General features: G+C 33.6%; 1 protein-coding gene across 2 annotated transcripts; it reads right to left on the reverse strand.

Moving 5' to 3' along the window:
• Window positions 1-314: 314 nt before the first annotated feature.
• Window positions 315-25928, reverse strand: ING3 (inhibitor of growth family member 3). Of its 2 annotated transcripts, XM_063099254.1 has the most exons (12): window positions 25791-25928; window positions 25464-25535; window positions 23279-23379; window positions 21556-21621; window positions 10799-10895; window positions 8901-8972; window positions 7985-8104; window positions 7543-7700; window positions 6747-6940; window positions 5155-5347; window positions 2777-2815; window positions 315-1221 (listed from the first exon to the last, which is right to left on the reverse strand). In XM_063099254.1, exons 1-12 carry the CDS (start codon window positions 25816-25818, stop codon window positions 1105-1107), a joined length of 1257 nt encoding a protein of 418 aa, XP_062955324.1. In that variant the 5' UTR covers window positions 25819-25928; the 3' UTR covers window positions 315-1104. The 2 variants fall into 2 exon arrangements, with proteins under 2 accessions (XP_062955324.1, XP_062955325.1); XM_063099255.1 differs by lacking the exons at window positions 315-1221; window positions 2777-2815; window positions 5155-5347; ... (2 more) ...; window positions 7985-8104; window positions 10799-10895.

Here is a 25928-nt window from a genome sequence, read left to right on the forward strand (position 1 = left end):
CATCTATCACCATTATTTTCATTTTATCTGCTGTAACTGGACTTCTTTCATGTCTCTCAGACTGAAGGAAAAGCCAGAGAGATGTTTGTGGCATTTCAAATTTATATTAAAAATGTCTTTCCCTTATTTTCGTATCATGAACTCCAAACATTATTATTATTAAAGAAATCATAGATTATACAGTATTCTGTATCCTGGGAATCTGGTCTTTTTAGACTATGAAAATGGGATGCTAACTGGAATTAAGAAATTTATTGTTAAGTGTGCAAAGTATAAATACAAGTAATTTTTTAAAAACTTTATTTTAACACCTAATACAATTCCAATTTTAAGGATTACTTGCACAAAAAAATAAACACATTTGGTATAAAAATGTATCACTTTAACACCCTTTTCCCCACAGCCCCCACCCCCACCCTCATGAACTGCACTCTATCTGGATGCAGAAACATATAAAGACTAATGGCACGAATTAGTTTTTACCTACAGGAGTTTCTGTTTATGTACCCATGTACTCTAGAGGACACCAGCCCACTTTATCACATGAACCATTTCCTTCAGCCTGCTGAATTAGTTTCACAAAGAAACAAAGCTTATTATAAAGGCATTTTAAAAACCATTATCTTAAATTCTTTTTAGAAGCAATGACTTTTTTTTTTTTTTTTTTGCAACCATTTATATACAGTGTTACATAACAGCTCTGGAGTACAGTACATGCAGCAGAATATACCTGTTGAATATAAAATACTTTTCTTAAAATCTTCATCGTTGGAATTCTTTGAAGTCTAAATTATAGAATGCCCATTACTTTGAGAAAATGGTTGAGGAGTACAAATGTCTGCATATGTTGGCCACTGAAATAATCCAAGGCTAACTGGAATAATATTCATAGCACACCAGGAGTGCATAAATAATTTACTTACATTATTAAAATACAATCCATAAAATTCAAGTTCAAGATCTTATAGGATTGTCTGTGTAAATCCTTTAAGTGGTTGCCTAGAAATGCTTTGTTGCTTCTTTCTCTTTTCTTCTTTTTAGAGTCCTATATAAAATGTTTAACTGAAGTTTTTTTTTTTTCTTCCTCAAATGTAATAACCACCTTTATTTGTGTCTACTGCCTCTTCTCTTCATTGCAGCGGTGCACTGTGGACAGTACCATTTTCCTTTTGGAGCTTCTGTCAATCCGACACATCCATAATGGAACCATTCTATAGGGCACTAGAAAGCAAAATTGCAAAAAAAAGTTTTTAGTACTTCTAAAGAATAGAGTATATTAAAATATGCCAGGAGACTGAATATCCCATTTAATAATAATTATATTTGTGAAATCAGAATTTTTAGACCTAGGAGATGGCTTAGAAATCATTTAGTCCAACTGAGAAGCTTAACGGATGAGAAAATGGCACAGAGAAACTATGCATCTTTGATAACTCTGAGATTCATGTAATCTATTCCCATAATCCTAAATAACGAAATAAAATTCACTAATTTTCATTAACTTAGAGAGTAAGTTGAAACTTTCAAAAACAAAAAGAACTGAGATGAGTCTTTTATGCAAAAGGTAAATATATTTTAAACATTTTATTTAATATTGAGCTTTATTTGCTTCCTCAAAAAGTGGAGTAAGCTAGTTGTAATTAGAGAAACAAAGAGGTGCCATGGGTTTCCTTTCTGGGTGTATGCGTTCCTAGAGGTGTAAAGACAGTGTATTCCTCTTTGAGACACATTAAGCAGTTCTAAACTTCCAGGGAAAGTCTTAGTACTCAGAAGAGCACAACTGGGAATGAGAGGAATGAGAGAGAGTATGATGCTGGTACTCACAGAAATCCCACTTATCACTTTCACTAATGCCCACAAAACAGTTTACAGTGATATTCTTAAAATGGTTGGGCAACACTGTTTTGTAATAACCACAAAGAGCCCAGAAGTGATTCCAGATAGGGCAAAGGAAGGAGGGTCTGACCTCATCTGTGTAAACATGCTGCTGTCAGTTCAGGGAAGTACAAACTTGAGTGTTCTAAACCAACCCTCCTCCATCTTCAGATTGTTTTACAAATTTAAAACTCTTGTTAATTTTAGGATGATGACATTAAGGTTCTGTTACCCCTCTGAAGCATAAGAGAGACAAAAGGGGGCTGAGGTGCAAAAAAGTAAGGAGGAAGACAAAATTACTAGACAAAAATATTCTCAGCATTTAATAAAAAATGTATCTCTCACCAAAATTAAGCTTCCTAAAAAAGAAACAGGGATTCCTTCCTTTCAAATCTCCTGTATTTTTTATGTCAGAGGTGGCTCTTATCAGCTGAAACCTGCAGAGTACAGCAGGAAATATTATACTAATGGGAGGAAAATAATCTTACATTGGATCCTCGATTATCTCACCCTTCACCTTAGCATCATGCTTCCTAAAAGAATGTATTGTTTTAAAGTTCCATTTCGTCAATGTGGTAATGAACTGGATTCTAGTAAACACAATGTTCTTTAGCAAAGGGGAAGGAGGGTACTTATAATTTTTGTAGAATGTAACACTTTTGAGAAATACAATCTGCACATAAAACTATAAAATTAGCTTTAAAAATTAAAATAGGGAACACATTAAGGGACATTACTCTACTTTGGAAAGAAATATTCTAGCATTAGCATAACATAACTGACATAACTACAAACCTGTTTTCTTAGACTGAGACACAGTAAAAAAAAAAAAAAAGAAAAAATTCAAGTAATAACCACCTGTGATTTTTTTCATTCCTAAGTAGAAAAATTTAATACTTACATCTTGGTTATCACATCCCACCATTTCACCATAAGATACCTAGAGTTAAAAGAAAATTAAATATTTTTATTATGACTATGTAACAAGCATCTAAATCCAACTTAATTTTTTATGATACTGTTAGAAAATAGAATTACACTGAATATATAATTACAGTGAAAATCAGGGTATATAGTTCTTTTTCTAAAAGATTTATTTTGGTGTAGGAGCCAGGAGAGATGCACAGAAATTATCTGCTCTTTAAAAGTCTGAAAGAACTTGCTATATAAACCACTTGGACATGGGAGTCACCTTCATGGGCAATTCTCATTGTAAAAATTTTTAAGTTTCTTTCTTGGTTATTTACCTACTGAACATTTTTACTTCTTCTTGGGTCATGTTAGGTCATTTGTATTATTGCAGTCAACAGTCCATTTCATTTAAACTTCTAAATTTATTATCTATTATATGTCTTTTCTCATTTTTCTTCTGCTGTTCATCACCAGCACTTCATAGCACAACCTCATAATTCCTGAATTCAATTAAGTTCTCAGTGGACTGAATAATTTTGCAGACAGAGTTAACTAGATGAGACACTTTCTGATTCTCTGCACAAGTGATAATATTTTTATATGGTCCTAGGCAGAGGAACAACTTCTCCAGGTAACAAGTTTTTGAGGGCTCTCAATATTTCCCTCAAAGGTCTACAGACATATTTCATCATTTTCTAGTTTTCTTTTGTTTTACAAAGAAAAAAATCTAGGGTCAATCTGATTCTGTTCTTTTGTAGGTAACCTACTTTTATTGCCAGGATATTTACAGGATATGGTTTTCTTAATCACTGATACTAGAAAATGTTTACCAGGTGATAATAGAATAGCCAGAAAACTGTTAAAATTTTAAAAAATTATACTGACATCTCACACTATAAAACACAATAAACTGCAGAGAGATTCAAGATTTAAATGTGAAATAACTGAAACATATCAAGAACCAGACAATACCACAGTAAAAACTAGAAGAAAATACAAGACAGATTTATCAGGGGAGAAGGGTAAAAAAAGCCTTTCTAAGCATATAATATAAGGCTGACTTCATAGAAAGACAGACAATCATAACTACATACAATAGAAATTTTAGAATTAAAAAAAAACTAAACCAAGCAAAATATTTATAATGTACACAACAAAAGCAATAGAAAATTCGGCCACCACCGTTAGGGGTAAATTCATAAACAAAGAAATCAAAATGGTCAAAAAAGGTCCAATCTTAATACTAATGTAAATTAAAATGATGTGATACAAAACTATCAAATAGGTACAGCAAATAGTTTTTAAGAGAAAATAATATCCAGTGTTGAACAGAGTTTAGTGAATAGGATGCTCATAAATTTTTGGTAATAAATTTCTAGAAGACAGTTTGGTACTTGTATCAAATATTTATAACCTAATTTTACTTCTAAAGAATTATCCTAGAAATCAGATGTATAAAATGGGTTATATAAAAAAAAAATGCCTATCATAATGTTATTTGTAATTTCAAAAAAAATTAAAACCACTAAAATAATCTTCAGCTAGATATTGGTTAAATAAATTATGGTATAAAATATGACATAACTATGAGAGAAGATTAAAAAAGTGACCTTAAAGAAAAATCATGTTCAGTATACCTGATTTACCAACAAAAACCCATTACAAAAAAATACATACTACGATTCCTACTGTCAAATTCATACACACACGCAAACACATGTGTGTATCTGTGCACATATGTTATGGAATGAATGCTTATGTCCCTCCCACCCCAAATTCTTATGTTTAAGCCCTAACTCGCCATATGACTATATTAGGAGACAGGGCCTATGAGGAGGTGATAAAGGTTAAAATGAGGTCATAGGGTTGGGTCCTAATCTGATAGAGCTGGTGCCCTTATGGACACCAGAGAGCCCACTCTCTCTCTACCGTGTGAGGACACCGTGAGAAAGTAAGTGTATGCAAGCTAGGAAGAGAGTCCTCACCAGGAACCAAATGAGCTGGCACCTGGATCTTAGACTTCCCGGCCCCAGAACTGTGAAAAAATTAATTTCTGTTGTTTCAGCAAACCAGTCTGTGGTATTTTATTACGGCAGCCAAAATACACGTGAGGTATACAGTAGTGGTACAACAAAATATTTAATTACAGGTTATATCTGAGGGCTGAAATTATGGGTAACTTATATTTTTCTTTACACTTTTTGTATTATAGCAAACATATATCACTTTTATAAAAAGGGGGAGAAAAATACACAAATAAAGCAAGGGTCCTTTAATTGGCATAAAAAGCACGCTTAAAAAATGAAATAGGTCTTTTTTTCTATTTTATTCACATTATGCTTTTATAGCCATTTACCAGACTTTTACCTGATTACAAATGCAATATCGAGGTTCATTTGGGTCATAGGTCCAATCGACCTGACTGTTTGAATCAGATTCTGGCACTACTGTTGTTTGTTGAGAGATTTCTTGTACAACAGTTGATGATGAAGAACATGAGGACAGGGAAGAAGAGGAGGAGGAAGATGATGACTGCTGGCTCGAAGACTTGTTGTTGTTTCTGAAAGAAGAGTATTAGTTTTATTTGCTCATCATCCAGAAATCACTGAGAATAACTCCTAAGTAAGTGGTATGAAATGAAATGACATCAAATGTACAAATTAATGTCTAACACTAAGTTAAAGTGATCTGATTTAAAAGCCCACTTGTACAAAGCAACAGAGTGACATTTTTAATAAGCGTTTATTTTTATTTGGGATTTTTTTAAATTAATTTTTTCAATTAACACATAATTGTTTATACATACTTATGGGGTACAGAGTCAACTATCAGTATTTATTTGGGATTTTTTGTTTTCTGGAGAATTAAAGGTATTCAAAAGAAAGTTTTTTAAAAAGGTTTCAAAGTTTTTCAAATAATTTTTAATTGAAGTTCCTACTTGCCATTGACTTAAATTGTACTTAGCACTTTAAAGAATTAATATTAGTTATGGCTACTTTGCAGACAGTCTTCCTATTTTTAAGTAAACTGAATATTGTTCATCAAAATCTAACATACAAATACAAAAAAGCATTTGATGAGAATGATTATGGCCACCAACCAACATGTGAATACCTACCATGCGTAGGACAGGTAACTAAAACTGTTAAAACTCGATAGAAATTTACCACTAACCTTATGCTAATTAAATTTTTAAAATAAAGAAATTTACCATAAGTAGTTACGTTAAATTTGGTTAATTAAGATCAATTAATTTTTAAGATGTTTGACACTTCTGTGGTTATTTTACGTTGATCATTCTTTTAGGAATTTATTCACAGAAAATACAATACATTTAAAAATAAATTATAATTATCAATTAACTAATTCTTTTGGCCTAGTATTCTTTCGTTATGTATAAAACCCAGCATATTAAGTTACCTGAGCTAGATGGTGCCAAATACTGTTAAATTTTCATATTTAAAGCTCATATAATCATCGTAAGAGTCTCATATATAAAATCTAGGGATATTTTCATACCACAATTTTGGGGACATAAGACCAAGAATTAAGATATCTTGCTATTAATATAAAAGAATCTTGTTTTTTAAAAAAAATTCCCAGGATATAATTTGTATTTTACACATTAATTTCCGCTGAAACACATGACAAAATAAGAGGTTATAAATGAAAAACAGTTCCATAAAATGGTTTATCCTAATGAACCAAAGAAAGTAAACAGAAGCAATTTATTAACAAACTCAAATTAAGACTCTAGAAAAATTAAAAACAACTCTAACATGTTTTAAAGACTTTACCCCTTCAAAGTATGGCAGTGTAAATGAAAACTTCACATCTTCCCACCTCTCCAAGGTTCATCCATCCACTGTATCCTGCCTTCATTTAATATACAAAGCTGAGATGCCAAGTAGACTGAGTACTCAGTAAAGGTTTGGGGCTATGGTATTGATAAAACTTACTTGCTCTTTCGACCACTCCGTGAGTCGGCTGCTGATGAACTGGCATTCTGTGTTAATGTTGTCATGAGTGCTGAAGATGATGAATAGCCAGCTGTTTCCCTGGGCATTGAAAATTCTTTTCCCAGCTGAAAGTCATTATTCTTAAATGCTTCATAACTGGCTTTTAAACTTGATGTTCTTCGTCCCTCTTTCATCTTAAATAGACATTTGTTGATAGCATTAACATACATAAAAACATAGATTTTCAAGTTTCACAAGTTACAATATTATTTCGGTTTATCCAAATCAATTTATTTTGTTTAAATTATTATTTTCACCATTGGAATTCAAGCTATTTTATATAAAGATTTAAAATCAGTTTTTCACACAGCTAGGAAATAACTATGGATAGGTAACCTTTTAATTTGGAATATAGACAAATTGTACAGAAGTGAACAAACTCAAGGCAACCTAAGTCCCAAGGCTACAGAGAAAGCCCTGGAGCTGGTAGAATTGTCCTAGCATGTGATGGGGACTACAGCACGAACCCAAGCAACACGAGCAGTTACTGTGAGAAGGATCTGCGTGCTATCTGCATGCTGAATCTATGTTTTACTTCTCATTATCAATCCGGTAATTCCTACATATTATTTCATTAAATAAAATGAGATATCATAAAACTATAATTTAAAAATGAAACTATACAATGTCAAAAAACTCTAATTGTTCATATCCAGTTGTTTCCATTCAGTCTGCCAATGATTCAGACAAATTTAACAAAATTTAACATTTTGTTTCTAAACCTTTTACTTTTTACCTGAGCTGTAGCTTGAACTGCTTGAGCTGCTGCCATGGTAATTGCCCCTGCACCAGTTCCTGAAGATAATGAGCCGATGTTATAGGATGCCAGAGGTTGAGAGGAATTTACATTGTAAGCATTGTTGGAAGAGGTTGTGGAATTATTGGTTCGACAACCTGTATAGAAGTAAAGAAGAAATAAAAATGGCTACAGAGAACATAATGTTAGTGAGTTTAAAATACATTATTTTCCAGTACAGATATAATCATTAAATTTAAATGTTTCATGTCACTGTAGATTGAATCAAAAGAATAATGTGTTACATTTTTCCTTTTTCTTTCTCCATATATGTAGTATTTAACAAAGTAAATAAACTGTATGATTCATTAGTCCTGAATACTTTCATTACCCTTATTCTAACACAAACAAACAAAAATCACATTTAAGAAAATGAACTTACCTAGTGTATTTTCCTTAGAGGCATCTGATGTAAGAGTAGATAGAAGAGCTTCAGATTTAAACTTCTTTTCAGGAATATGGTCTGTTGTAGTATGGTGAGAAGCTGGGTTATATTTTCTTTCTGAATATAAAAAAAGAATTTGTGTGTACAGTAGAGAACTATGGACAAGGCATAATGCTTCCATCCAGTTATAAACTGGTATAGTTATGATCGGGATTCCTTATGAAATACAGGACATCATGTTTTCTCAGAAGACAGGACAGCAGAACTCTGCATCACATGTTTTATTATGAATGTACTTCTCAGACATTTAAACAACTTCAGTAGCAAAGTACTAAATATAACCTATGATGCATGATGGTTTCACAAACAACATCAGGGGAATTTTGTTTTTAAAACATTATCTATCATTTAGAATAGTTTTCAATCAACCCTTCTTTCCTGTTAAATTGATTTGTCAAAAAATGCATGGATACAGTCAGCCAACTAGCCAGTCACCCAACAAATGCATTTATTCACTAACCCAACAACCATTTAAGACTTTATTATATGCCAAGCATTAGACTAAGTAATGGAGAAGCAAGAATGAAAAAGAAAAATAGCCTACCATAAAATAGTTTATTGTTTGGCTCAGCTGTAACATTCCCTAGAAAGAATCAGGTATCTGTAGGTAAGGAGCATATGCTGCTATTAGCACTATACATTCTCCCTCTAGGAATTTCGGAGAAAACAAACCACCTCTTCCCAAATTGAATACATATTTCTCAAATGAAAAAATAAGTTCATCAGTAACTGCAATGAAAAAATATATCTTACCCCAAAAAACAAAAAAAGGAAGGAAAGGAGAATATACAGATGTTAGTATGAATTTTTAACTGTATTTAAAACTTAGCTGCACTAAACCAAACAAACTTACTTTCCACTGGAGTATGTGAATGAGCGTGGTGATTGTTCACTGGCTGTGAAGGAGCATCTAATTCCAAAGATCCTAGAAAAAAAGAGGCATAGACATACACCACCATTAAATGTCACCACAGAACTTTACACCTCAACCAACTACAGGTAATGAGTTCCCTTACCCAGCAGAGGCCTGGCAAGTTCTGATGCATACGCCTGTATCATTTCAGACAGACACATCAGAGAGTCACCACTGCCAATTGCACTCTAAACTATCCTCTCTCTAAACAATACATAATCCATTTCTCAATATTCACCTTAAGCACAAAACGGCTCAGACATGTTAATGTCTAATTAGGGAATTCACCACAGTGAGTACCGCATAAATGGATGAATGGACATCACAACTCCATTACTGGTTAGATCTAAAAAACTCAACCACTTTTTAATGAGTCGAAGACCATTTAATGGGAGATTCTACAGTTGAAGGTGATGGGGACATTACTATATGAAAGAAAAATCTTTGATTATTAAAATAACATGTGATAGTATAGACTTCCTAAAAGAAGTTAGGGATTTTGCTTGCAAAAAGTGAGGAACAGAATCTCTAACGCCATGCTTTAAAATATATTTAATGAAATTTCCTGGGTTTATTTTTGATCCCTTGAGATGAAATTATGGCAGGGCACAGGGTGGAGCAGTTTTTGTAATTTGATCCAATTTAGTTTCATATGTCTGTGTCTTTAGAGAGGATGCTTTATTAACCTTCCTGCAGTACTGAATAGGTATGAATTATCATTACTCATAGCTATCATCAGCACTTCAAAAAAAAAAAAAAAAAAATCAAAGCAGCTATATATTTTATTTTGTCCCCAAACAGTTAATATCCTCAGATAGGGTTCCTTTAGAATAAAAGTATTAGCGATAAATTAGATGATCATCTAAAGTGATGGATCTACTTTTGAATATAAAAATGCAGCCATGGATACCACGATAGATTTGTGACTGGCTCGTCTAGCTGACTTCTAGTGAGAACATAAACAGAGAGATACATAGCCCAGCACTATAAAGAAACCTTTCATCTTTGTGCAGAAACAGATACATATTATTGCTGTTGAAATGCACCAAGTTAAAAACAAAACAAAACATGTTTGAATGCTTTAATTAAGTTGTAGTAGAAATTAGCCTAATACTAATTTGGTTCAAATTAACATTTAGTGAGTGCCTACTTTGGTCCTAGCACCACACTATCTGCTTCTATGTAGATTACCTATTGATGTTTAAAGAAATGCTAAATTAGTTAAGAAAACAGAGCTCATGCTTCTATTTTTGGGAAATCTCCTGAGTTAAAGCCAGGAATTGGTGGGGTAAGTTATAGCAGGAGATGAAGTTGACCCTTGCAAGGAAATATTAAAATGGCTTCTGGCTGATTAGGGAAAGTTTAGGAAAGACTTCTTTAAGAAAAAGAGGAAGTGTTGTGGAACCAATTAGACTCTTTCTCAGTACATACAGCTGAGGAAAAGCCTTAAGCAGTTCTTAAGGGAAAAAAATGAACACTCTTCCTCAAAGCTTAAGTGTATAAAAGGAAAGGCAAAGTCAGTACATTTAATGACAGATGGTTAATTTGTTTCTTGATGGTTACATTTCTTTAAATCTTTGTTCTTACCACTCATCTTACTAGCATATGTGGATATTTAAAAATGAAATGACTTAATATGTTATTTTCATACAGAATGAGTGGATGATATCCTATATTATCTCTCAGTATCCATGGCCCAAACAGTTCCAACTGCTAGGGTCCAAGCTATCTAACCCAGATGCCACCATCCACTGAAAAGCCTCTGTGGGACAAGTGTCTCTTCAGTGATTTGCACAAGTACTGTCCAATATTGATGGAAAACTGTAAATTTTACTTACGCCTCTCTAATATTTCTGTAATTCCAGCATTATCAGCTTCCAGCTCCATTTTAAACTTAGCCAGTTCCTGATCCAGCTTTCTCAAGTGTCGATCTACCTGTTTCAAAGAAGATCAAAGATAACCACCAAAATTTGGGACACTGTTAAAGTGTCAGTTTAATGAGGAAATCTAAATGGTTGTTTCTTTTGTGAATCTGCTTAGAATCGTTGAGCAAGTTAATTAACCTATGTCTCAGAATATTTTAGTCTATAAAATGAGGGTGCTAGGCTAAATAAATTTTTAAGAAACCAGAATTATCAATTTGTTAGAAAATGTTCTATACTCCATTTTCAGAAGTGGGGATGTGAAAATTAAAGCAAAACTGAGATTAGGGATTTGAGGGTGGGAGGAGGGGCTGTGGGGTTGATAACTTTCATAATATGCCCTGTGATTACTTTCAGCCTAATCTCTTCCTACTTGTAATAAGGCCATCCATACTGCCATACCATAATAACTGCTATTTAGAATAATGAAAGATCCTCAGTCTACAAACAAAGAGGCTACTATACTCTATACATACATTTCTCTAAAGCAGGAAAGTGGACCATAATGCTTGTAAACATTTATGTAAAGGGTTGAAACAAAAGGGGTTTTTAGCCAGAAAACTCCATTCCCCAAAAAGCCTGATTAAAATGATTTTATGTGTAATACTATTGCCCTAGTTAAGGTGGAAAAATTTTATTTTCTCACATACCTACAGATCTTTTGACTAATTTCAGAAAGTTATCATGCCTCAAACTAGTAACAACATATTTTTAATCTTAATAGTAACTATTTTTTCAATACTTTTTCAAACTTACTACTTTGAAGTGAAACAAAAAACATGAATTCTTTTAAAAATATTCACGTTATATTATTGACAACATCCTTTTTCAAAGTCTAGTTTCGCACTGGACCAGTGCTATATTTAGGAATAACTTTCTCACAAATTTCAAAATGTGCTACAAAACAGCATGAGGGCAAAAATTTAAATAAGACTTTCAATTTAATAATGTGTATCTAATGTGAGGAAGAAGGGAAGAAAAGCAGCAAAAGACCATGTACACATGTTAAATGCCTACGAAGAGGCCAAGTAATGTGCTTGGTGTAGTAGATATCATATCTTTTCTAGCCCTCACTCTAATCTTTTGAGCTAGACTATCACCTAGCTCCATTTTATAAGTGAAGAAACTAAGGCTATAGGGGTTAAGTGACATGCCCAAAGTCATATAGATAATGTGTTAAGAAACAAGAAATAACTTTGATCTATTTGTAATAAACTGTGCTTCACCATTTACTTAACACTGCCCTCTGAAACTATGCATGTGGGAACCAATTGTTTTTTAACTCAGAGTAAGATAATTGAAGTTAAAAAAAACTAGTAATATTATCCTATTATTTGTATTTTGCATATTAACAGCAACCATTGGGGTGTTGGTTTGTGATTTTTCAATACTTTAAAGCCTAGTTTTCCCTCCATCTTCACATACAAGTTACTTTTTAGAGCCTTGCAGAAGTTGTCATTAGAATATTAAAAATCCAATAGGGTGACATATTATGGACACTTTCTCCTATTCAAAGAACCTGCAGGTAATTGAGCATCCTTTAATGGAACCTGCCTTCCAATGATAAAGTGTGAACACAGACCTCTGTCATTCAAGAATATCTCTTTCATTGTCAAAATTTAATCTCAAGGGAAATCAGAAAAAGTACTTGTATTTAAGTTCTGAGACAACTTAATGCAATGAAAACATTCCACAACTTATTTTTCTTACCTACAATTATCCTAATAATAAATATTGAGTTCCTATTGTGTGCTTGGCGCTGGATAAATGGAAGATACATCAAGAATGGGAAAGACTACTTGCCTCCACAGGAATTAGAATTTAGCTGACAAATAAATATTTATATAAGATTTTTAACATAATAAAGATTTAAAAAGTATATAGTCTAGATGTAATAAATAAGCAACAGTTGAAAAAGAATCAGAAGTAGCACATAAAGAAAAAATATAACATTGGGCTATGGTAGGCGCAAAGGAGGCATAATGAGTTAGTGAAGAATGGATTGTGTTGAAACAGATGGAAAGGAGTAATAATCAAAAAATGTGTAGAGACAGAAAGACAAACAGTATGCTCAGAGAGAAAGAAAATACAGTGTGGCTTGTATTAGGCATATATGCATAGAGAGAAAGAAAGTTAAAACTTTCTCTCAAATTGGTTGGGAGGGTGGGATTAAGGTAAGATGAAGACTATTTTTCATACCATATACATCCCCCAACCCACTCCCCTCTGCATTTAACAATTGCTTCATTTTATTAAATATGTTACTGATAAAGTTTATTACACATGAAAGTGTGGAAAATGATGGAATTTCCAATACTATATAGCTCAGAAAATGAAATAAAACCCAAAGAATTAATAAATCTAAAAACCAAATTCATAATTAAAATAAAGACAGAAAGGCCTTAACCAGCTCATGGTGGGTAGCTCTGTAAGAGAGCTTCCAATCATTCTCACTTCCTAATACATAAAAATAGATTATGAACTGATTAATGTTATAAGCAATTATTAGGCAATGAGAATTTTTTAAAGAAAAATTTAACACTGCTATACTAAATCAAATCAGAAGTCTGAAAATGAGTTGACCATAAGAATTAATTTGAGCTATAAAGCATCAGATACTTAAACAGTATTATATAGCCATAATAAGAGCTGAATGAAATCTATTATGTGCACTTCCTCTACCTAAATGATTCTCGATGGGTAATGAACCTATTCTAGCTGATCATCATACATAATGATTCCACAGGTATCAGGCAAAGCAAGGACCTAAGTTACCCCACCCCTCCACACACACCTGACCCCATAAGACTCATCAGTAGTAAAGAGAGTTCTGATCCAATTGAAAGAGATTCTCCATTAGCCACAGATTCCTAACACAAGGCTGACCACAGAGTCTATTTATCTGTTCCCCATTCAATGTCAATAAATTCTACCCACAAGAGTTTCCTTATCCTACAACTCCAAATCATATTCTACAACCCCAAATCATAACTGCTACAAGTTTAAACTCTTATCCTTTTTCTGACCTCTTTAGAGACAAAGGAAATTCAGTCAATATTATTTGTTATATATTCATGATATAAAGAATTTAAGTCACACATGGCTCTAATAAATTTATAAAACCTCAATCTTTAACATTTTTGCATAGAGTTGTAATACTTTGTTCTTTCTCTTTTGGCGCTCCCTGATTTCCAATATTCAAATTTTAAAATGTGTCATTGATAGACCCAAATAAAACTAGATATGGCTTTTAAAAAGTTTCTACATGACTTGTTGCTTCCTTACAGTTAAATTTTAAAATTTAGATGTCTAGATTGTCCTTTCAGAATAAGCAATCAGTCTATTAGGTTTTATGTTGAAATCCATGGCAATAAGAGATAAATTTCTATACATGAAAAGATCTAGTAATAGTAAATAAGGAGGGTAAATTCAAGAGGAAAAAGGAACCACAATGGCAGAGTATTTCTAATAATCAGTAATGAAAATGATTCTTTATATCTCTGAATTATATTCAAACTAGATGAAAATTTGAGCCATCCTTAGGCTGAATCAAATCCTTAAGGCTTTAGCCTAAAAACTACATCTTATGATCTTCCTAAAAGACAATAAGGACAGGAGACAAATCAAAAGGTCAAACTCACATGATATATTTCCTTAATTACAGTATCAGATGAACAACTCTCAAATTTATAGGTAAAATGTGAGTCTGAAATATAATCATCTCAGGAATAGGCCAGAATATAAAAAAAGATGCAAGTTCAAGGGTATTGAGCACTGCAAAAGACTGCTAAAATCATTCAAGCATTAGCTTATAAGCTCAAATTTTATCAGAGTATATATAAGTCAACTTTATTAGGTATTATAATCTAATACATCCTTATGACAGTGACATCTGGCAGAGGAACACAAATGTGTTTAATAACTATGAGTATCAGGATTCTGGAAGGAAATTATTTTAACGGTATAGATTTTTTTTTTTTCTGTTGGTCCAATTTCACTAAAACAACTACTGAAATAAATTGTCAATTTGTTCTACTGGATCCCTAATCCTACAAATTTCTTCATTTGCTGATATTATACAGTATGGTTTCTTTCTTTAATAAATGAGGTAACCAGTGCAGTGCTGTTCATGGGAGTAAAATATTTACTATGGATTTTAAAGAGTAAATAAAATACTTCAATGAAAAAAGATACAATAGAATACCACGCTATGTAAAACACTGAGGGAAGAACTCAAAACTCAATTTACATATTAAACTGCTGTATCTTAAAACCTGTAAAAATAATACATGCTTGCTTAAAGCTACTATAATATAACATACCTCCTTCACTGACCTCTCGCTGTTTTTAGAATAAGAATCACACTCCTCCTTGGTGGGCTTACAAAGCCCTCACATGTGAGCTCCTGCCTGCTTCCTTCCTCTTCCTGTTCTTCTTTCTTAGTACGGATCACCCACACTAGCCTCCTTCCCGCTTCAACATGCCAAGCCTTCTTCTTCCTCACACTCTGTTCTTCTCCCTAAAATGTTCCTCCTTTAGGTCTTTGCCTGGCTGGTTCTTTCTCATTTTCCAAATACTACCTCAAATGTCTTTAGACTACACATATCCCAACTACATTCTCAGCAGCCTCCCCACTCTCTCATACTCTATTCTCTCCCTCTTCCCCTCTCTCCTCTCCTATTCCACAATGTTTTCTTCCTCCACAGCACTTAACACCACCTAAAATAATCTTTCTTTAACAGTTGCCTGTTCATTGCCTGTCTCTATCATTACTGCCACCCAGCACCAGTGACTGCTCACAGCTGGAGTTCTATCAACATTTGCTGAATGAATGAAAGTTACACTCTCCCACTACATAAAACTGTATAAATATAAGTACCACTGTTTATTGGGTAAGTGATCTATAAATAAAAATTACTGTAGTTTTACATTTACACCATGTATCATCTACACATCTTTAAAACACACTAGCATTCTAAGTTATCAAATGTTAAATTTTATCGTAACATAATTTCTGTGACTTTCACTTGGATGTTTACTGATCACATTTTAGGGAGAATAACTAATTTGACAGGGTCATTCCATTTAGCGACCTCCCTAACTGAACAAATCAATAATTCCCTTATGTTTAACAGTAATTACTTGTAAGGCTAATAAAGCAAATTTCTTACACTCAAGCATAAAGTGTTCAAAGACCACAAGACGCCATGGCAATATGCGCTGGACAAAGCACAAGTATTCCAAGGAAGGTACATAACTGGTTTTTATATTTTAATAATTTATTCATTATAAGCAGTGCTAGTTTTTCATTTATGTTTGTAGTATCACATTAGTAAATTTTTCTCTTAAATTTCATTTAAAATATACCTAGTAGATAGATGTTCCAGGTGGTATGCAGATATTATAAAAACCATGAAGGAGGGAAGCAAATGATTAAGGTTTGGAAAACCCTGGGCTAGATCACCTGGAAAGTACTTGTCCTTCTGTTCACCATTCAATTAGTCTATTGTGTCAGGCTCTGATGGCACAGAATGACTATAAGATCTAACAGTTTTAACTTTATGAAAATAATAAAATAAGACTTTACTTGGAATGAATTAACTGGATGTCCAGAATTATCATTACAAAGTATTGTTCACTTTACCATTTAATAAATCTGTTCTGTCAAATTTAAAAGGGAAGTGCTTTAAAAGCAAAGAAATAGAAAATAGCAAAAAAAAATTATAAAGTGAAGGATATTTTTAGTTAAAAGGCCCAAAACATATACATCACTATAAGCTTTAATATTTTAAAAAATGCCCTTCTTGCTAAATACACATCTGAAAATCCTGTTTTAGAAGAACTTTGAAAATGAGCTCATTTACATGTCAAAGAAGGAAATCTATCCAAATTGAAAAAAACTAACAAAATTATGAGAACAATCTAAAAATAAGGATACCAAAAACAGTTGAGCAAAGACAAGGATCGCAAGATTGAATGTTTGGTCTCCTAAAGTGATGATATAAAAAAAACAAAACTCACACGAATTACATTACTTTCACTTTTCTTGAAGACATACCTTGTAAAGAAGTAGCTATTTGCACTGCAGTCTATCCTTGTTTGTCCATCAAAACAGACCAATCACAGCATACTCTGTTATCTTTTGAGAAACTGCCTCCCAACGAAAATATATCTGACACCAACAATGACACCATTAAAGTCTATATCCCCAAGACTCATAATTTGGGAGTCATGTTAGTGCTTTTTCTTCTCCGTTAACATATTCAGGTGATTTTGTTCAACAAATATGTACTGAGGGATAACTATGCTAGGTTCTGAAGACACTAAAATAAAAAAACACAGCTCTTGATATTTATAGTAGGGAAGACAAACGCATGAGCAAAGGTAAATAAGTAATTACAATGTGATTCAATCAATAAAAAAATCATGTGAATAACTGATTTGGAAGCTGGCAGTATTATACTGGGGAACAGGGTAAGGCACAAACTGATAATTACCTACACAATATCTATTCTTTCTTTCTTAGTGACAGAATCCCACATATTTGGGGTAGCAACGAGTCCTGTTAAACATTTCTCAGCCTCCCTTGTATCTAGAAGGAGCCAACAGGATATAAGCAGAAGTCAGTAAGATTTCCAAAAAGACTAAAGAAGTTGACTGAACTACAGAATGTGCCCTTTTCAGTAATTCCCTGTGGCAATTCTTCTTCTACCTGCCCAGAATAGATAGAAGAACTAATTAGAAGTTGCCTGGGACGCTGATGACATTGGAGTTGCCATACAAGCTCTGGTCTGCCTCCCCCAGCAGTAATTATATGAGAGAGGAAAATAAATCTTTCGTTTATACTGCTCTTAAACCACTGCCTTTTCTGTTATAAGCTCTCAAATCTCTTCTCCTGGACATAAATTATATAAATACCATGATAATTGAGACTATGTTAATAAAGAGGCAATGCATGTTCAATATTCTGAAGTATGAAGAAAAGTTTGTCAAACAAACATGAAAAGGAAAATCATTCCAGTTGGGGAGAGTGATACACACATAGTATATTCACTGTGGATAAAGCATGTGGATGGTGGTGAGAGCTGGAGGACAAGAAAGGGATGCAGTTAGAGATCTAGGATCAAAAAGGATCCTGAATGACAGGAGAGAGCAGCCATACAGTAGAATATGAGCAAGAACATCAAGGCAAAAAGAATGATAAACAGCATTACATTTCCCAATAGAGTTGGTTAAAAGGAACTGAAAAGTGCCCAGTGGATTTAGCAATGAAGAACTTAAGTTTCAGAGGATTGGTAAATAGAATAAATTTAAGAAAAAATAAAGGTGAGGGAGTTTCAAAGAGACTGAATGAGAAACTCAAAGACAAAGCTAGCTATAGTAGACTCATGTGATCACAACAGGATTCATGTGTGTTTGTTTGATTGTCTGAGTTCTTTTTAAAGATGGGGAAGACCTAAGCATGTTTAAACGCTGTGGTACAGTAGCCGGTAGAAAGAAAAGAGGGTGAAGATAAAAGAGAGAAGGCACAAGTGATGCAGCAAAATCACAGAGCACATGGGAAGGGATGAGAACAAGCATAAAAGCGGAGGAATGAAAAGGAGGAACACCTCATCCTTTGAGATTAGAGGTAAGAGGGTAAGGCCATAAGAAAGACATGAGATTTTGCAAAATTAATAAGCAGGAGATATTCCATGAAGTTCCCACAGGATACCCTCAAAACATATTATTCTCAATGCAAGACAAGACCACATGATTGGAAAGGGGATGTCTGTCTGACAAGTGTGGCATAGTTTTGGAATAGCCACTGGGAGAAATAAGAAGAGAAACTGACCAAATTCAAATACAAGGACCAGCAAGTAGCATTAGATGTAAAAGGTGCAAATGATAATGAAAACCATGAATGTGTAGTGGCACCAACTGCACAACTGCGTGAAGTTCCACAGTTGTGCCAGCTACCTGTGAAGACTGGTGATTTTTAGAGCAAGTAAAAACATGCCATAAGACAGCAACAATGTGGGAGGTACTGGTATGAAAAGAGTTCAGCCACAGTCTTGATTGGATAGGAAAGAGCTGAGAAAGTAGAAGAAAATGAAGTGTAGACACAGGAGGAATTTCAGAGGTAGAGTAATTCCAAGTGATGATCAGGTTCAATCTGTGGCAACAGAAGCAAATTAGTATTTATAAAAGTCTAAGTAGAAGATGACTAGCAAGTAAGATGATTTCAAGAGAGAACAACTGTGAACCAGGTGCCAGTTCCTCAATAACTGAAGGAGACTGATCTAAAGGCCATTAAATTATAGTGACAATAAAAAGTAGAGGATAATATAGACGATTAAGTCTCAAAGAAGAAGGGATTTTTACATTAGAGATATAATGGTCACCTGAAGTAGCAACAAAGTATTTTAAAAAAGAAATAAGGGAGGGTGGAAGAGAAAAAGAAAATTAATAAAAGGAAGAGGGCAGAGGAAGGGAGGGGAAAAGAAAGAAAAAAGGCAGACCTAGAGATACCAGGGGAATGAGAGAAGAGAGCTTCAACTTGCAAGGCTGAAAGGGCAGAAGTGGCATCAGGAAAGCAGAAAATTCCAGTTGGAGAAATGAAATGGATAAAGTCTTTAAATAAGGAGTGAATGCCTACTATCTGCCAAGATAAGAGCATTATGTATATATTAATGCCAATCCTCCAGTAAGGTATAAATTAATACTACCATTTTACAGATAAGGAAACTGAGGTTTGAGATTAAATCACTTTTCCAAATTCATGCTGTCAGTGAAGTGGCTGAGCTGGGTTTGAACTCACTTCAGTATGAATTCATTATGAATACTCACTTTTTATCACATTTATTGTACTTTATTAAATTTCTTACCTCACTTGCCAGCATAGCTATTCTACTTCCTCAAATAATTTATTAAGTTTTACTTTTCATTCTATGTTTAGGCCATTATCTCTGAGTGAGATGCTTTCTCCTCAATACAACACCTAATCCAGGCCCCTGACCCTCTGAATAAATTCTGTTCAAAATTCATAATACCCTGTAAGAAATCAACAAATAACTCTGCATTACTTCAGTTTTTTACCAGATAGCCCTTAATACTCAACTGCCTTAATCTTTATTTGTTACATCTTTCTATATGGGTTCCCCACTTTGTGGGTTTGTCTTCCCAACTAATCTACACACACCTTGAGGTCAGGAACCATTTCTAGTATTTATTTTTTATTCCTACATTATACCCAGGTAAAATTCCATTATATCAGGCACAGAGTGGATGAACAGTGTGGTACATAAATAAAAGCTGAATGCACACGCACATATTTAAAATGCATACATTTCTGTTACATATTTTTTCTAAATACAAGAGTATCTTTAGTAAAGATGTAAAAAGCAGTAAAATAAAAATATTAAATAAAACAAAGAATAGAATCAAAGTGCTATATGAATTAAAAACGAGGTTGTCTCTAAATGAAGACTGATACACACGAGTCATTAATATAAGGAAGAATGTTACTAAACAAATTAGTCTTAGGTTCAAAGGTATATGTCTTTTTCTATGTTTATAGATATAATTCAAGACTGAGACAATTAAGAACTTTTTGTTTGCATTCAAGCTACAGCTTTATCTTTCTTTAGGCAGTATCTTTTACAAAATTTTTTTCACAATAACTCTATGAACAAAAGAGCCCATGTTATTACAGCCATTAAAATATTCTCACTATATAAAAACTAAATATTCTCTATAGCTTTACGTGACAAATATTTTATAGCTTAGTATAAGCATTTATAATGCACACCATGCGAGGTGTGTATCTTTTATCTTGTGTCTTGCTCACCAATGACATTTTATTTACAGTGATTTTACTTACATGTTCAGTAATAAAACTGTACCTAGAAAATACTGCAAAAATAAGATATGAAATCTATATACTAAAGTTAACCAAAAGTGAGCATTTGTTTTCTACTTTAACTTATTTTCAAGCAAAAACAAAAATAACTATTTCCTAAAATATGTATTTTAGGGGAAGATGCTTCACATAAAAAAAGAGCACCATAATTACATGAATTTGAGAAATGTTGTGTATTATATCTGTCCTTGGTGATTTCAATCTTTTAGAAGTGCTGCAGCAAAAAATAAACTTTTTTAAAAGTTTACATAAACTAGTGTTTCCCAAACATTTTTGCCACCTAGTTGGTAAGTACTATCTATTCACATCACTTAGATAAACACTGATTTGAATGAGTCTCTTCATTTTAACCTGACTACCAAGAACTCTTATGAACACAGTACTCTTACATGTATTTTACCAGAAAAACAATCTCAAAATGATATATTAGGCAAGTAAACACACTACCTTCAGAAGATAAGGATTAGTAAAATACAGTTAAACACCAATTCTTGTTAAAAAGCAAAAAAATCTAACAGCGAATACAATCTTACAGTAACACAGACGTGGCTAAAATGCAAGGTTCTTGACCTGTTAACTGACACTATGGATTCTCTATGACTTTTCCACAATGAAACCAAAAAATAGACACTGAACTCTCAAATTAAATGGGATAAAGAGAGCAATACTTCAGTTTTAGTCTACTCTTCCTATTACATTTAAGACAATAACATTTAAAACATAATCCATAATACAAGGACTATAGCATAGTATACACGTTAATTTTACTTACCAAGTCATATATCTGGTTTGCCAACTGTACCTTCTCATCTGCATCTTCCAAAGCTTTATAGTAGTCCTGAAGAAAAACATTTTCATTTCAATAATAAATTAATAACTTTAAAATATGCATGTGGAGGACAAATAACTGCATTTTTATTATCCTACCTTGTTATCACTGTTAGTCACTTTACATTAGCAATAAACATTCTATTAGGGATATGGTGGGGATGAGGAAGGATTAGAAATTATGGACAATGACCAAGAATTAAACAAAGATGTTCAAAATTCCTTGAAAACATAAAAAGAAATACCATTTATTCTAGCCTCTAAAACAGAAAAAGCTTTGTGAGCTAATAGTATTTAAAAGAAAAAAATAATAATGATATGATTTATCTAACTTGTAAAGCACATTTATACTCCATTTTTAAAACTTTTTTTATAAAAGTACAGCTATTCAAAGAATTCTGATCTGCATATCCCTGTTTTCCAATTGTCCTATAACTTCCATTTTATATTAGGTATAAATTCATATAACTCAACCTGTGCTTTAGATTTTTCCTCAGTACAAATAATTTAAAAAAGAAAAAAAAAAAAAGGAAAAAAGGGGTTCTATGAATTGCCATGGGATATCAGACTTTTAGGGGTGTATTCAAGTTGCACTATACCAAGAATTTAATAGGTTGAAGGGATGACCAATGACTTTGGGATGTGTATGTGATGTATATTCTCACACAAACCTGGGCTTCCTGATATCTTCCAAGACAGGACCACTTCTGTTACAGATTCTAATTTTTTTTTCCTACTACAGATATAATCTTCCCTCCATGTGATAGAATAAATAATACAACTACTCAACTTGAAGTTTACAAATTTCTTTCTTAGTTGATCTTTGAATAATTCTATGAAGGTTGGGTGTAGTGAGGCTTTACTACTTAACTATATTAAAAGACCTTTCCATGTCACACAGCTAAATGGCAGAGTCATGACCAAACCCAAGCCTTTTAACTTGTTTTTCCAGTGCATCCCTGAATCAACTAGATCATACTTTTAAAGCAAACTTTGGGGTATGAGGTGATGCCAGCCTAATCAGGAAAAAAGCTAGAAGTACTATAAAGTTCATAAAAACTCAAAGAATTCCACATTCTAGATCCAATTCATGTACAAACTTAGTTTTTTGTATAAAAACACTTTTTCAGGATCCTTCCAACTCTCAAAATTCTGTTCTTCTGTGAGTCCACCAATTTATATACATAGCAATATATAAAATATGGTTCAACATCTATTGATTTTCACCCCAGTTTATGGCCAAAATTGGAATACAGTATTATATCTCTAAAGACAAAGCAACTTTAATTACATGTAACTAGAAGAAAAAGATGTACTTTTTAATGATTCTGTAACTCTCTAATACCCACTAATTACTGAAGCCATTTTTATAAACATATATTTGTACATATTTGTGGGACACAGTGTGTTGTTTCAATACATGCATATATTGCACAATGATTCACTTCACATGCTTCAGTGATTAAAAACCCCTATATGTGAAGCTCTAAAACAATAAATTATTTAAATTCTAAAAAGCCATTGTAACTTTCCCTCACTTTGATATCCAGAAAGCTATTTAATTTTAAAATATCTTTTTCAGAGGCCTCATATTTATTAATAAGTCATTAATAAATGTATTAATATTAATCATCATTAATATTTATTAATAAAAGTGTTGCACGTACTTTTTTGATGGATGCCATTTGTTCCTCTCTCCACTCAGGTTTATTTTTCTTTGCATTCATAAAGAATTCACTGACTCTTTGTTCTAGTTGATCCATTGCATCTACAGCATAATAAAAACATTTCATATTTAGATGAAAAAACTCATATACTAAATATACATGCTTTGATTTGGGGAAAGAAAAAAACTCTGATAACAGATGCTCTTTCACTTGGCCAGTAACTTAAATATGTTATGCTTTGATTATGTAATTATATAATGCCTTAATTACCTTAGTTTAAAAAGTTATAATTTTCCCTACTGACAATTTATTTTTGTTATTTCAAAATTTTTCCCAATAATCAAAATAGTCTTCAATGCAGATTGAATCTATACCATAGTTTTTCAATAGTACAGCCTTTGGGTCAAAAGCTAATGGAATTAAATCAGCTGAATGTGCCAAAATACAATTGCTTATTGAAAACATCAGTAGAAAATCCTTACATTTCTTTCAATTAAAAAAAGTGATAAAAAGATTTTAATCATTTGCTATACGGCATTAAGCTAAGCATCCCATCATTTCATATCACAAATGAAAGTAGAGGGTACAATCATCTATTCACTTAATACACTACATTATTTATTCTAGGTAAGTTTTTCCCAAGATATGTGCCAAAAATAGTCATCTCATTGGATATCTGCTAAAAAAGGAAAAAGAAAAGGGATTCTGTTGTTATGTAAACTGAAGAAAACGTTTTTACCTTATTCTTCTTTTGAGGATTTACAGTACATAATAGCTTTTTAAAGATTCTGAGAAGTCCCATGATTAATCTTTTTAAAGTATTTTCCTTTGTTTAAATAAACATTTCCTAACTTATTTGACACAGGTCTCTTTTTATAATCCATAAAACATAAAATTCAAATTATTGTAAAAACCACAATTATTTAAGAAAACTGTAATTTTTATAATCTAAGTCCAAATTGTAGAATTTAAAATTTGTAATGATAATACAAACATTTAAAATAACATCTACCCTTTATTAATGCCTATCTTGTATCAGGTACTATGCCTTCTAATTTATGTTATTTTTAATCCTCAGATGATTCTCTTTTCACAATGAAAACCTCTCAGATAACGAGGGTTAATGCAGTCAAGGTCAATGAGTGAATTAGTAAACTCCCAAAATAAACTCGTATCTATCTGACATGAAGGACTGTGCTCAATCCTGCAGAGAACACTACTTCAGCAAGTATTCAGCATTTCAACTACATTAAGATTAAAATGGATTTTGTAAGCTAGCTGGAGAACTACACATACAATTCCACACTATAGCCTTCTAAACAGAAGAGGGTGGCTTCCAAACCATATCACCTTTTATTACGTACCACATGAAATGACAAGAGGCTGAGAAAAGTATATTCATGAACAAAGAAGTGTGTGTATGGTGGTGGACAGAGAAGCAAGGGGATAGGTTCTTAGCTATACTAAGCGGCCCCTGAGCTACCTAATTACAGTCCTTGCTCTTTCATAGAGGACTGTCAATTTCGGGAAAAAGACACCAGACTACCAAGCCATTACTGAAAGAAAAAGAAAAGCCCACTAATTGCCAAAGTTTTATTACAGCAGACAAGAAGCTTTACAGTAAAATCTCATTTCCCTCATTAATTTTAATTGAGAAAATGAACATGCTGTTGACAATTGAAAGTGTATCCTATAATGTGTGACTTTTCAAAATTTGACATTCCAAATTCGCCAGCGTCGCTACAGATGTACACACAATCTCGGCTTCTGTGTTTTCCACTATTGAAAATTTTTGAATAAAATGAACTTGAACTGAAGTAGAAATGCTGAAACCTAAGTATAATGCTGAAATCCTTAACGGCTTGAGTCAAAATCTTCTCAACATTTATTTTGATGTCCACTGAAACATACAGCTACGTTCTCAATGAAGGCAAACATGTTTGCACAGTCCCAAACTCGAAAAAGGAATACACGTGTCCCAATGCCTCCTCTTGTAAAAGCCACAGGCATAGGAGCGTGGGAGGGAAGGAAGAGGCGAGATTCAGCAGTCGTTCTCTTTGACAACTCCTTATGTACTAGCAGAGTGAGCTGGAGAAGACTCAAATAGCAGGAGACGCTAGCGTCGACGGCAAGCAAGTCCGGCACTGAACGCGCGCAGCGAACAAGAGTAAACGCGCCGACTTACTCTGCACCTGCAGATCCATCTCGCGCATCTCCGTGAAGCGGTCCCGCAGGTCCATTGGAAGCTGCTCAATCACTGTCAAAGGGAGAGAGTCCGTCAGAGGGGCGAGGCAAACGGCAAAGGACGCGCTTACGTCACTGCGTGCGTGCGTGCGTGCGAGCGTGCGTCGGGGGGGAGGGAGCCAACAGCCCACAACGAGGCTGCCAGTTACCGTGAGAAAGAAATATCCCCCGCCTCCCCCTCCCTCCCGCCATCCCGTCTGCCCGTCCACTCGCGCTCTCGCCCGCCCGCAGGCCCCACTGGAGGCCCCCGCCAGCGCCGCGCACTCACTTTCCAGATAGTCCTCTAGGTACAACATCGCGGCCCTTAGAGCTGGGGGAACCAGGGGGTCCAGGGGTTTATTTGTGTCACTCGCTGTCGCCGGAGTTTTGTCCCTTCCAATATGGCGCCTCCGCTAGCAGCACCCGC

This window comes from Cynocephalus volans, chromosome 6 (assembly GCF_027409185.1).
Source record: "Cynocephalus volans isolate mCynVol1 chromosome 6, mCynVol1.pri, whole genome shotgun sequence".
In the NCBI taxonomy this organism is placed as follows: domain Eukaryota; kingdom Metazoa; phylum Chordata; class Mammalia; order Dermoptera; family Cynocephalidae; genus Cynocephalus; species Cynocephalus volans.